General features: G+C 44.9%; 2 protein-coding genes across 2 annotated transcripts; both read left to right on the forward strand.

The window, feature by feature from the left end:
- Positions 1-1,296: 1,296 nt before the first annotated feature.
- ColSpa_09969 (uncharacterized protein) lies at positions 1,297-2,646 on the forward strand (the record flags this gene model as incomplete). The annotated part of the gene is made up of 1 exon (XM_049276181.1): positions 1,297-2,646. The coding sequence occupies one exon, from the start codon at positions 1,297-1,299 to the stop codon at positions 2,644-2,646; it is 1,350 nt and encodes a 449-aa protein (XP_049132138.1).
- Positions 2,647-11,734: 9,088 nt separating this feature from the next.
- Positions 11,735-12,598, forward strand: ColSpa_09970 (uncharacterized protein; the record flags this gene model as incomplete). The annotated part of the gene is made up of 1 exon (XM_049276182.1): positions 11,735-12,598. One exon carries the CDS (start codon positions 11,735-11,737, stop codon positions 12,596-12,598), a length of 864 nt encoding a protein of 287 aa, XP_049132139.1.
- Between the last annotated feature and the right edge of the window lie 2,326 nt (positions 12,599-14,924).

Consider the following 14,924-nt stretch of genomic DNA (forward strand, 5'->3'; position numbering starts at 1 on the left):
AACGTGGGAGAATGGAAGCGTGGGGAGCTTGAGAATTTGGAGTTGACGGCTTACTTAATCGCATTAATGACTCAGCAGGCCTTGATGGACACTTCATTCCTTCCTGTCTCGTCATCTTGTCGCTTTCACCCACTCGTCGCCATGACATGACGGCAATTTCTGAATTCATCGTAGCCTCTTTTCAGTTCTCACGAAAGCCCAGCAACTCTGAATTTCCGTCGTCGGGCGCTCATAAATAAGTTGGACTTCCTGAATCGTATAGACAGGGCGAACGAGCAGCGGCCTCTCAGCCAGTCAGCCTACACCACGAGCCGCCGTGCAGCTGCAGACTGCAGCCTTTCTTCTCGTAGCTCATTGGGCATCAACCAAGCCTGACAGACGACATTGCAGTCGAGATTGGCATCACTCCCAAGTCTACGGAAATGCTCGTAGCGAATGCCAAGTGTCCATGCACAATGTCTTGCAGTTGGACAAGACTTCAATTGCCAACTCAGATTGACAGGGTCGTAATAAAAGACCCAGGGCTATTATTGTGTTCGAGCCTGCAAGGCCACCTCCTCCCTTGAAGCTCATTGTCTTTCGATTCTGAGTTGTTCTCTTCCGCTCTCGTCATTTGCAACCTTCCTGGAAAGGAAGAGACCATGATGCCCGTACCACCGAGCAAGCGACGAGGAGCTGTCAAGCACTAGCAAAACAAAGACATAAGTATCGAATTTTTTCAGCATTAAACAAATCTCATTTTAAGTAACAATGTGACTATTTTAGCTCCTTTGACATGCCGCGGCCAAAACCGTTGGGTCTTTGTTGGTGAGCTATACCGTCTTCTCGACTTCCTGAAGGAATAGGACGAGAAGACGCTTCCCATGCCACGAATTACAGAGTTCAAGATGGTCGAGTTTCCTACAATTTTCTCATATTTTGCACCGTTTCCATTCACTCTGGGAGCTCTATTTACCATCAACCAAACCAAACCGACGTCTTATGCTGCCTTAAGAGATGTGTATTCTTCTCGAGAGGACTTACAGATGCTGGGAGGCCAATGCCTGGAGGTACCACTCCTATCCATACCTCAACCGCTGCGCAAACCCCAGATACGCCGAATGCATCAAACCAGGAGCCCTCGGTGTGGTGAGAGAGAACTACGATATCCCCTGTCCTTCATGTACCAACAATTTCTTCCAAACGCGACGCAGCCCGGTGCGGGTTGCCACGAACCTGGATTCTATTAATGAAAGTAGCCTGGAAGCAAAAGCCGCCGCCCAAGAATACGCCAAGTCATTGATCGAATTCCTCATCATGGCCTTTGCTTCGGCGGACCCAATCTTCGAAGATAGCGACGATCAACGAGCTTTCCGCGTATGTAAGATGGAGACGGCCTGTCGCTTCGATAAAGACCACTTCGATAACGGCGCCTCATGCCAAGGGACCCATTGCGAAGACCCCAAGCAGAAAGAACACTTTGAGGATATCCCAACCAACACGCGTCCCGAGCTGCACAACATCAGTGCAGCAATGCGCCGGGCTGTGTCCCAGGGATATCTGTTTCCGTATCGAGGATACTGGCCCAGCGAACCCGAGATATATGATCCGATTCTAGTCGCGCAAGGCATGGAATACGTGGTGCCTGTGTCGTACAGAAACAACGAGAGGCCGCAGGGTGACGGCAGCCCTGATTTGTTCCAGCCATCTTACGAAAGCTGCGTCCATCGCCACCTCGCCCAGCCCAACCTTCAAGTCCTGAAAACTATTGCCAACCCGGCTTTTCCTCAGAATACACACGTAACGGTAATCCCGTTCCTCAAACCGAGCTTAGATGACGCATCGCGGTTTGATAGGATCTGGAAAGGGGTTTTCTTCAGTGCCGTCATGGCCATGGGAGGCCCGGACGCCTGGGAAGCTTGGTGGCTTAGCTCTGGCCAGGCGGACGAGACCGACCAGGACCCTGACGCTGTCGATGCGGAAAGCGAGCGCTATCTACGGAACGATATTTCCCTGATCGCGACAAGGTTGTTGGCAGACGACTCAGGATTGTCTGACGCGCGGGCGTGGGCTGTTGCGGAAATCTTGCTGCACGTCTGGCAGGTGAGCCCCATCGAGCGGGGCAAGCATGTCGGCCCTGCGCTGCTCGGCCTGGTCGAGAAACTCCTCGAAACTGTCAGGAAGGCAATGAAGGACAGGCTGTACAGCTTTGCCGGAGAAATGCTGGCCACGGACGATGCCTTGCGGTACACGCAGTATTACTTCAAGCGCAACCGGGAGTTGTGGCTGCACGACGAGCACACCCGACAACAGGCCATCGAGAACACGGTCGAGCCGCTCACCAAGCCCGAAATAGACGCCCTCTGCGCGGCCGACCCGGACGCCCGGGACTGCGTGGCCTGCGGCGAGGAGATGGCCTATCCGCCGGACGCGCACGCCGCCATGCGCCTCAAGTGCGGCGCTGGCCACACGATCGGCATGAAATGCTGGACAAAGGCTCTACGTCGCAAGAAGGGGGTCTTCATGGACGGGATCAAATGCCATTCCTGCGCGGACAAGATACTGGGGCCCTGGAAGATGCCGGTGAACCTGCGCGTGGTGGATGCTTACGACGTGGCGACTATGCCTCCGTTGCATTTGCGCGTGCCAGACGTAATCGAACTTTAAGTAGAAGCGGTTTTGACTGGGTAAATTCGGCGATGCTTTCCGATGAATACGATGCCGTTTTTTTGGACCTACGTCGGTCGCCGTGGTAAGGTCTGGAGTTTTGGACGGGATGGATCGGTGGATGGCGTTGATACGCATTGAACGACCTCTCTGTCACTCTTCGATTTAGTTTGTATTCTGGCATCCTAATTCCAATAGTTATAATAGTTCCGAGTAAATCCAAACGCTTTCGCACAATGTTACACACAGCCATCATCATGTTTCGTCAGTTCCTGTATAGCTGTGGAAAACATGCCTGGAGAAACGATACTGCTGAGACTTTAGTTTTGCCGCAACCATTTTAATGCAACTAAGACTCATCTCACTTCTCTCTGAGACACGTCTGGACTCTGTCCCTTTTAAAATCTTTCGTGTGTCGTGTTTGTATGCATCTTTGACATAGAACCAGGTCTTGTTATTCAAATTATGCCAGCAAACTGAACACTTGGGTCTCTTTGACCTGAGAGCCTGCGATGACGCCGGATCGGGTAATCATAAACGCCCATTGTTAGGGGTACTCCCTTGAGTAATGAGCCTCTTAAAGGAGCGAAGAGGAACCTAGATAACACATAAGTCGTGCTTCATGGTGACCCTCTCGAAGGTTAGTCTCCAACTTCTCATCTCCTTCATTGGCAGCCCTCTCCTCCGACCCTCACCCAACTTTGTTTTATTCTAACTTTGATGAACTTTGCCCGCAGTTATTCGTTGTTGCTATCTCTTTTGGCTCCAAATATTCCAAGCCATGTACCCAGGGGTTTTAGTCATCAGGCTGCTGCGCTAAAAACCCCTTACTCACGTAAGGGGCGAAAAAAGGGGGGTTGCAGCAGCAAAAGGGGGGTTGCACCTCGCATCACGAATAGCATCACTTTTGCCTATTATACACAGAAACCTCTACTTTTTAATTCAAAAGGTCACAGTAACCACAACGTTATGCAATAATAAGAGTAGTATTAATTAATAGCCCTAATCTAAGGCTTTAAGAAAATACCTTTTTTTCCCTTTTTACACAATAATTAAAAATTCAAACTACTACTATAATAGTACTATTACTAGTATTATTATTAACTATATATTACTATTTCTTTTTAATCTATATTAATAAAAGAATAAGTAAATTATTCTCTATTATACTTCTATTTTACTAGGTATTTATATTATCCTTAATTATATAGTATTATAACTTATATTATAATAATACTTATAATGTTATTATTAGTATTAATATTATTAGCAGTAATAGTACTAATACTATTTCAAGGTTATTATCTTTATCCCTAGCTATACCAACTAATTCTTTGCTAGATATAGCCTTATTAATATCTTCATCAATAAGATCATCTATGTCTACAAATATCTTAAGATTAAAGTCTAGCCTAGCTACCTCTATAGTAGTATTAGCTAATACTTAGTTAATATTACCTTAACTAAGAGGCCTTACTATATACTTAAATCAATCAAGTATATACTACAATAAAGGAATAAAATTAACATTAATAGTGAATTTTTCCTTCAGCTTATTATACTAATAAGGATCTAAGGTATTAAATAGAATATAGGTATTAACTTCTCTAGTATAATATAACTACTATTTAAAGGTTAGTTACCTTATCCGCCTATCTACTATCTAATACTTTAAAGCATTATATTATTAATAGACCTCCTTTTCTTAACTATAAGCTATCCTTTTAACTACTACTTATTACTGCTATTACTCTACTTGTTACCCCTGCCGATAGACACGGGAGGTCTACCACTATATAAGGTAGACCTCCCACAGGGTCATTGAGGGAATCAACTTCTTTCACCTCCATCTTCTAGATCCTATCTTTGGTGAAGCAGGTTCACTACATCGACCGCAAGGTCTGTCAGACTACACGATAGATCTGACCGCTCCTCTGAAGGACTTGCCCTACCAGAGGGGTAACAAGTGGTAGCACAACCTCCCACTTCATTCCTTGGCTCTTGTTGAGAAACAAATTCGCCATACGAATCTCGTCTCCCGTCAAGGTAAACGACCAAGAAGCAAACCTCGGCTTAACAAAGGCAACAATACGACAACTTACCCTACGCACCGTTACACCAACGCCAACACCAGGCACAGCTGACAACAAGACCTAAGGGACTAAAGTGCTACGGTCAAATCTGGAACCTCACAGATACACCTAAACACCTCTCATCAATCAAGCCAGCTATACCGTTGCTGCTATAACAGTAGCAGCAAATACCCAGCTAAGCAAATCAAAAAGCAAAATTTTCGAACCAACCTCACGCCACAGGGCACAACTAACCCATGCCCATATCCGAGATATCTACTATATACAGCGCTTTATCGAACAAAAGCCAGACAAACCATCAGTTCGTGGTCTCTCAGACAGCTTCCAACAGAACTATACCCGACTATCTACAGTATCTTAGCGCGTTAACCCTAACAACAAACAATACAAGATCCCCTTTTTCAACGACAAAGCCTACATCCCACCGTCATACCCTCCCGAGTGGGATCTCGAAGGAGAAATCAAGAGGCACCTACAAACAGCAAGGCAGATTATTCGGCTCACACACCAAGACAGGCTCCTCAGAGACAAAGACGCAGTTAGCAACATGTCTTCAATCTCAGAGAACCAAGGTAGCCCAAGCAACCGGCCTAGGACTATTATCGCAGCCATAGATCACAAGGCAAGCAACCCGCCGCAAGGACGGCACCGAACCCCCTTTCAGCCAGGAGACTCAGCCCCACCACTATTTCCAACAACCAGGGGCATATCAGGATCATCAGGGGACAAGGCAAGGTCTTCACCACATCTAACACCCTTAACTAGCGCCAACCTTACACAAGAACCAACAAGCAAGGCAGAAGATCACCAGACCTTCACCCGCCTAGGTAGCCCCCCACTGGCAACGACAAAGAAACCCCAGGATACGCCAAGGTCAACCTATACAGTCCAACAGACCAAGACCTCAGACGCTACACTCACACGGCTTATCAGCAAGTTCACTAATATTCTTCGCAATATACAGTCAAACACACCAACCCTAGCAACAACAACATCATCCTCACAAGCAACCACTCAAGCATAAAGATTAACAGAGTATAGAATCTTCTGGCCTAACGCCCCATACAATAAATTCCCCAAAAAAGAGGTATTCTTTGACAAAAAACAGGTCTATTACCGCAACATAAACCTCTGGATACAGTCAGTCATAACAGAGGCTATAACAAAATCTACAAGGAACACTTTACGCCAAGAACTATTTAAACTTCTGCAGAAAGCCGCTATCGTCTAGTATCAAGAACAACTCTCTACCGTTAAGCAAGTTACACTTACCCTTAGTCTTAATAACTAGTTTATGGCCTTAAAGAAAGTCTTTAGTTTACGTCCAAGTACCACTAAAGATTGGTTTGACACACACTCGTACACAGCCCAGGATAACCTTGACGGGAAACCAATCAGGACCTTCACCACAACAGCCTTTACTTACGCCAAAGCATAGAGAGACGTTACTAACCTCCAACTGCTCATTCGTTTCAGATCAACATTACACCCACGTCTACGCCTACTATGTCCGGAGCCACAGAAAAGCGACACAATTAACGCGTACCTCGTCAAGGCTAAGGAAAAACAGCAGGCACTCCGAGACGTGCTCAAAGAGGAAACAAAGCCAGCAACCTACTTTTCAGACCTAGGCCCAGCAAGTCAAGAAGAGGATAACAGGGGGGACAACAAGGGCGCATATTACAGAGACAGGGCTAAATACCAACCACGTGACTATAAGACACAGCCATGGAGACAACAAGCAAGGCCATGGGAAAGGCAGGAATACCCAGGGCAGCAAGAATTCAAGAAGGATTACAGCCAACCCCAACGCCAAGGATACCCGTCGCCAGGCATACGGGATCGGCTACCATACCGACCTATACGCCAAGAGCAACAATTCAGCAACCAGGACCAGCAGCAACCCCCTCCCCACTACCCTCGCCAGACACAACGGCCATGGAAACTATACGTCAAGGACGTAGGCACAGGCGTTAGCGCTCACTGGGTCGAGAGCATGATCTACAAGGACGACCCAGACGCTGAGGAGGTTGCTAGTAACCTGATAAGTCAAGGATACTAGGTCAAAGACAAAGGCAAGGACAGAGAAGATAACGATGACCCTCCAAAATCAGCAACGAACTTCGTCAAATCATACACCACGGGAAACAAACCGACAAGTCCAACGCACACAACTCCTCTGCCAGTAGCGCCCCCGGTGTCAGAAAAAGCCTTACCCCACTGCTAAACGCCGAAAGCAGTGGGGGCATCTATCACACGGCCCGAGATCATCTGATTGTGGAGGCCAACCCACGACCAGATATCCTTAACGACCCAATAATGGCAACGTATATAAGGCTTGGCATCACATCGGACCCAGGGAAACAAACAACAGAAGTATGCCTTAACACAGGGAGCGCAGCAACCCTCGTGGACCGCGCCTAGATTACCACATTTGCGCAGAACGCAAAGTGGGATCATAATCACCAGCGCACACTAAACGGAGTCGGGGCAGGCATCCAAGTCAAAGGAAAAGTCTCCTTCAATTTCTATATCCCTAGCACCATAGCTAACAATCCCACAAACAGACACTTCTACGTAAAAGCTAAGGTTATCAACCACTTAGCCCCGAGACTGTTGTTAGGCGTACCATTCTGCATCAAACACAGAGTCAAGATTGACTTCGCACTTTCGCAAGTTACCTTCCGATCTACACGTAACCTCACAGTACCAGTCCAGATCGTACGACGGCCAACACCAGTTAGACGTCAAGTCCAAGCTATACACCAGGTCACCATACCGCCAGGTCAAGAAGTCTTTTTTACAGTTGACTTTAACGACCTCCCATCGCCACAAACAAAAGAACCACAAGATCCCAAAGACATATACCACTTCCACTCTACAAAACCTAGCATACCAGACACTATACTATCATAGGACACACCAAAACGCCTTATTACAAGAAACAACAGCCCTAGCACCCTTATCATTCACCCAAAAGAACACTTAAGGACTATTACCAATAGAGAAGCACAAGCTAACGTATACCACATTGAATAGGCCAATACAGCGTACCTACTACAAGACCCGTCAAGGAACCCGCCGAGCGTCCCTAAACCAAATAGACAAGCAAAAAGCAATTCCCCGGGAGCCCAACCAACAACAAAAAGGCCTAACCCATACACAATCCCTGACTACAGAGTATCAAAACCAGCAAATATCCCATGTCAAACGTCTAGCCAGGGAGTCTCTATTGCAGCAGGTAGCCCTCAATGGGCAAAGGTATATGCCAGAATCCTGGATAAATTTGACATATAGCGAGACAAGGGTGTCATCCCAATGAAAGACGAGGACCAAATGCAAGTTAACTTAGTAGAAAGATAACAAAACCAGAAGACGCTGGTACAGCCATACCCCCTAGGGCGCGCGGATAAGGCTTTCCTTGACGACTATCACAATAAACTTCATAAGGCCAGAAAGATGAGCTAGATAAGACAACCAGCCCCAATCGCTTACCCAACTTTCGTCATAAATCACGTGGTAGACAACAAGCCTAAAGCACAACCAGTTATAGACCTCAGGCCACTTAACAAGGTCACTATACCCAACACATACCCTCTTCCAGACCAAGACAACATCATTAGCGCTATACAAAATAAATCTAGAATCACAGTCCTAAACGCTACAAGTTTTTTCCATCAACTACCCATCTATTCAGCCCACCAAGACAAAATAGTCATTATCTCTCCCAGAGGGCTTAAGAAGTCCTACGTCATCCTTATAGGCTTTAAGAATACACCTGCGTTTACGCAGAAATATATAGACCAACTATTCTATAAGTATCAGGAGTTTATAAAGGTATATATCAACAATATTATTATCTTTAGCAACAATAATAAAGACTACGCCAAGCATCTCAAGATTATCCTTAAAATTATCAAAAAAAACCACCTCTACTTATTAGCAACAAAGTCGTTTACAGGATACCCTAGCATCAAACTCCTCAGTCACGTCATTAATAGCAGCAGAATTGCTCGCACAAACAACCATATCGCAGCATTCAAGAAAATCAAGTTCCCATCATCAGCAGCAGCCCTAGAAACCTACTTAGACATAACAGGCTAGCTTAAGGAAAGCATTCCCTAGTTTAACATCATATCCGCCCCGCTGCAGAACAGAAAGAAACTTCTTCTCGCCAGAATAAGGTCAAAAGAAAAACTTCAAGCCACCCTTAACCAAACTGCCCAACAAAAACAGGTACAGAAAGCCACGTTCAAAGGCACTGACGCTAAACACACCGCATTCAACATGCTCCAGGACAACCTCTGCCACCAGGCTTTCAGATTCCACCACAACCCACACCAAGCCCTCTTTTTCAAGATCAATGCCTGTCAAAGTGCCTTCAGCCTTTTCGTCTTCCAGCTAGACATTGACTGGGACAGGACTAAGATCCCTAGCCGCAATATCCCTGTTAAGCACGTCTGTCCTGTCCTTTTCCTGTCTAGAGCCACCTCAAAGGCCAAGAAGGCCTACAGGGCTACAGAAGCAGAAGTCGCAGCAGTCGTCTGGGCTATCCATAAGCTCCGCAAAATAGTCCAGTCCAACAGCTCACCAGTCAATATCCTCACAGACCACACAACAACAGCAAACATAGTAACACACACCTCACTTAAAACAATAAACCTTAACAAAGCCAACCTAAAACTTGCAGCAACAGCAATTTACTTGTCACAATTCGAATTCCATATTACCCATATCCCAGGCAAACTTAACGTTATACTAGACACATTATCACGATTACCTACATTTAAGGGCAATCACTTCAAGGCCAAAACCAGTACAAAAAACAAATTAGTAGATATTATAGCAGCAGTATACTACACAAGAGATAAGATAATTATTAACCAAAGGACTAGGGTCACCATGCTAAGAATCATAGACGATTTCAGAAGCAAGCTTAAACAAGGATACCAACAAGACAAAAAATACCAAAGGATTCTATCACAACAGCAAACAGCAACCAAAAAAAACAAGAAATACGTCACTCCTAACATAGCCCAACACAAGAACAGGGTCTCGCCATAGGCTATCAACCACAGTCTTCTTTACCACATAGAAACAACAGAACAACAACGACTCTGTATCCCAATCAGCTGTGAGCAGGAAGTACTACGACTTACCCACAACAACAAACACCACTTTAAGGAAGATAGGATGACCTATGAGCTCAAAGGCCTCCTCATCAGACAAAAGCAAACAAAAGTTTCTAGCTACATCAAATACTGTCCTACTTATCAGGAATACCAGAAATCAAGAAGAAAAACGCCAGGGGAATTACAGCCTATCCCAGTCCACACAACCCCTTTCCACACCATCGCTATTAACTTTATTACCAATATACCCAACATGCCATCAACAGGTACCCTCTAGTCAATACCAAATCAACCTAGGCTAGACACGTTATATACAATCTCCTATCTATTTAGCAAACAGACACTACTAATCACAGGGCACACAACATATACAGCAGCAGATTAAGCAGTGGTTTTAGCTCAAATACTTCTCCTCACAAACTAGGGATTACCACAACAAATTATATCTAACCAAGATCCAAAATTCACCTCTACTATCTAGCAGAACATATTCACCACTCTAAACATTAAACTCCTCCTTTCTACATCATACCACACACAAACTAATAACATAAACAAGAAGAAAAACCAGACAGTAGAAATCGCAATCCGATTCCACACTACTACAACACCAAACATGCCTTAGACAAGAATACTCCCAGCTCTACAATTCAACCTCAACAACACTCTAGCATCCTCCATAGGATACTCACCTAACAAAGTAGTAATAGAATTTAGGCCAAAATCAGTAATCACACTGGTTATCAGCACAAAAAACAAGGGCACCCAGACCAATATTAAAGTCCTTCACCATCTATACCAAAAAAAAGCTATCAGGTCAATTAACATCACAGGAGCAATAGCAAAAGATAAATACAACAAAAAGCACAATCCAGTTAATTTTCAACAAAAGGACACAGTTTACCTTCACCTAAGAAAGGGATACCATCTGCCCAGGCATCCTAAGCGGAAATAGTCAGCAGAACAAGCCAGTCCCTTCAAGATAGTCAAAATAAAAGGCGTCCTGGCTGCTAAACTTGACTTCCCAGCCACATAGCAGGTTCACCCAGTAATCTCAGTAGCACAACTCTGGAAACCAGCCCAGGGAAAAGATCCTTTCCAACAGGGAAGCACTCAGCCACAGCCAGTAGCAGTTGACGGTACAAGCAGAGAGGACGTCTAGGAACTGGACAGGATTATCACACAACATATCCGTTGGCTACACAACCAACCTCGCGTTAAATTCCTCATCAGATAGAAAGGCTTCACCGCCAAGGACAACAGCTAGGTCTCACGCCTAGAACTGATTAGAACGGCCCAAGAACTCGTGGATAAGTTTGAATCAGCCCATCCAATCAACTGGACAGCCAAGTACAGTAGAAGGAATATCTTAAGGCCTGACAGGGAAATCGTCACCAATATACCCACAAAATCTCAGATCAAAGTGATCATCCCTGGGCAGACAACTCACGAGTTACCCCAGGATATCCAGAGATAGTAGCAAGCTTCACAGGACCAACAGACACCAATAGACCTCCCACACAGCAAGAAAGGAAATCTTCGGACATACCTACCTTGTCAAGAGGGCAGAGCAAGAAAGGAAGGCGCAATAAGCGCAGGCACGGGCCGCTAGCACCTATATCAGCCAACGGAATATCGCCCACCTCAACCTCACCTTTTCTTCTCTCTTCAGCCTCACAAATTTTCTTTTTATTTTTTTCGTTTTTTAGATAATTGCTATCCCTATCAGATCCATCAACAGCACTATCACCCCGCGCAGTAGCTTTAGCAGCAACCTTTTCCTCACCTTTTCATTTCAATATTTTCACCTCAACAACAACAGACTTACCTTTCTTCCCAACACATCCACCACCAAACCCAACAATGACTACCCAAGCCAAGAACAGCAGCAACGCCATCGTTAAGCCTCTCCCTCCCACGCCTGTCACTGACGCCCCCGGCGATGAGGCTGCCTGGCCAGCACCTGACAAAAACAACAACCCGACTGGCATCTCGATTTTCGGTGACCCTGCCGCCGGCAGAGGAGGCAACATCACGGACACCGGTGGAAGTCACGACGTAGACAAACTTTTCGAAGGCACCAATACTCCCTCCAGCCCAAAGGAGAGCCCTATCAGCCTTAGCGATAGAGACGACAACAGAGCTGACGACGCGGCCTCCCTAAGCAATGAGAATAACAGCTCTAACGACAACAGAGACAGCGACTCCGACGAGGAGGACAGTGACAATAAGTCCATCCAGATGGTCGACACTCCTACCCCTGCCCACAACAAAGCTGGCAGAAGCAACCGCCGCGGCAAAGCTAGCAATTACCATCGTTCCCTCAAAGATACCATCTCTGCCCTCGACAGAGAGATAGCTACCACCCCCGACAATGAGCTTCACAAGGAGATACTCGTTATTTTTAACGAGTTCTTTAAGAAAAAATCCAAACAAAAGAATAGTAACACCTCATTCGTCACAAATAACGTCGTCCACAGTGTCAAAGAAGCCTGTCAGAGAGCCCGGGATACTAAGATGACTAGCATATCAGGTTGGTCAGCAAAGCTACCATCTCACGCGCAGGTTCTGGCAGTACGCATGTTGCACAAGAACAGATATCTCGTCAAGTCTATCGGCAGATACCTTACTAAACTGCAGAGGTCAAGCCTAGCGCAAGTCAAGGACACCAGATTCACCGGCGGGGCCACCAGCGGCACGCCTACCATCAAGACACTTCTCCAATAAAAAGAGGGGGTTACCACCTAGCAAAACAAGGTTAAAGCCAAATTCAAGGACCTTACCGCGACCCATAATAAAGCTATCAACCAGCTTCGCGTCAAGATTAAGGCCAAAAGAGACAACAACATCACTCAGAACAACATAATTAACCAGTTACGCAGTAAACTTGCCGCCAAAGTTCATCACAAGGTCTCAATTCCCGCCAAGCTTACCACAAAATTCGAGAAGTTCAACGCGATATCCAACAAGCTTAACGCCATTAACCACAAGACTAACATGGTAGCAGACCGGCTTTTGATTTAGGAGAATCAAAACAGCCACACCGCTAACCCTACCAACTCCCACAGCAAGGCTACCACCAGGGGCAGCAAGTCAGGCAGAAACGCAACTAGCAGTCGCAGCAACAGCAACCCTCGCCCGCCTGACGTTGAACCTCACGCCTTCAGCGCCAAGGGCGTCACTAAAGCCCAGAAGGCCACTAACCCCTACACCAGGGCCACCAAGAAACGCGACGCTCCTAGCGCTGCGACCGGCACCCCCACCAAGAAGGCGCGCACCAACAAGGGCAAGGGAACAAACAGGCTGCCAGGGGATATAGATCTGTGAGGAATGGCGGAGGAAACAGGAAACATGACGGATTACACAGGAAGGCTGACACTAAGCAGGGTCCAGGACTTACAATCTTTATTGGAATTCATAGCATTAAGGCCATAGCAATGGACAGAGGATAGAAACGGATTTACCAATAGAATTAGCAAGAAAGAAGGCAGGTATAGCGACATTTTAGCTAGACCACATAGACAATAACCCTGCGAGATATTGCTGGCACAGCGATATCTCAAGGCAGAGGGGGCACATGTTACCCCTGCCAATAGACACGGGAGGTCTACCACTATATAAGGTAGACCTCCCACAGGGTCATTAAGGGAATCAACTTCTTTCACCTCCATCTTCTAGATCCTATCTTTGGTGAAGCAGGTTCACTACATCAACCGCAAGGTCTGTCAGACTACACAATAAATCTGACCGCTCCTCTGAAGGACTTGCCCTACCAGAGGGGTAACACTACTTATATAGCCTTAATCACTTACTTTTTATATACCTCTTTTATATTATTAAAAGTAATACTTAATATAAATAAGTAGCTTAGCTTAATAGCTTACTAGGCCTAGCTTTTTTATTACTATATTACTAGCCTCTTATTATAGTCTTTAATATAACCTTATTAGTACTTATAGCTAAGAGCTCTCTTATTAATTATTTCCTTAATTACCTTAAATCTTTTTTTTAAAAAAGTACTTTATAAGCTACTATATTTCTCCTCTATATAGTTAATAATAAGTATAGCCTTATTAAAGTAATTATTATATAACAAAAAATATATAAAGTAAAATAATATATTAGCTTTACTTTATTATATCCTTTTTATTAACTAAGCTAATATAATATTATCTCTAATAAGCTAAATACTTGATTTTTTAAACCTTTTTATAATATTTATAGCTATAAAGGTAATATTAGTTATATTAGTAAAAGTAATAATAAAGTTACTTCTTATAAATATAAAGTTATTATCTTATATATAGTTATAAAGTACCTTTTACTAAGTACTCTTAAATAGCTAGAAGACCTTAATATCTATTAGCTAAAGGAAGTATATTATATAAGATAAAAAAAAACTTAAGATAATATTAAAGTTAATATAATACTTTATAAGCTTTATACTAATGTGGCTAGTAAACTTATTTAATAAAAGCAGATAATATAGCTACTTTAACTTCTTAATAGTATTTTAATAATTATAGTATTATTAGTATACTTTACTTAGCTTTTTATTAAGTAAATATAAGTTATATGTAATAGCACAACTCCCTTAGCCAGATGGTTGTACGTCACAAGGGCATATAAGCAGTGTTGACAGCAGGGCTTGCACGCGTGCAAGCACTGACGGATCTTTTGGGTCAATTGGGTCAATTGGTTAGGCCGTAGAGTCAAAGGGTCCTTGCGACCGACGTCACTGTCAGCGTCTGTTACAATTGTGCTTGCACGCGTACGGTCAGACTAACAGCTGCTGGACTTGGCATGTGGCAAAGAAAGGCTTGATTGCCGTCACAAGTTCGATTCCCGTAGTTGTCCCTGGCTGTCAAGGCGAGCGCTGGCGAAAGGCGGGGTAGGACTTGTCTCATCGCTAACTCTAACCTTGGGGGTCTGCATTGCCTATGTGTGCCTTGGGGACAAGGCAGCCTAGGAGAGGGTATAGTTGTAATAGCACAACTCCCTTAGCCAGATGGTTGTACGTCACAAGGGCATATAAGCAGTGTTGACAGCAGGG

The sequence above is a fragment of the Colletotrichum spaethianum genome (assembly GCF_022836535.1).
Source record: "Colletotrichum spaethianum MAFF 239500 DNA, contig32, whole genome shotgun sequence".
In the NCBI taxonomy this organism is placed as follows: Eukaryota; Fungi; Ascomycota; class Sordariomycetes; order Glomerellales; family Glomerellaceae; genus Colletotrichum; species Colletotrichum spaethianum.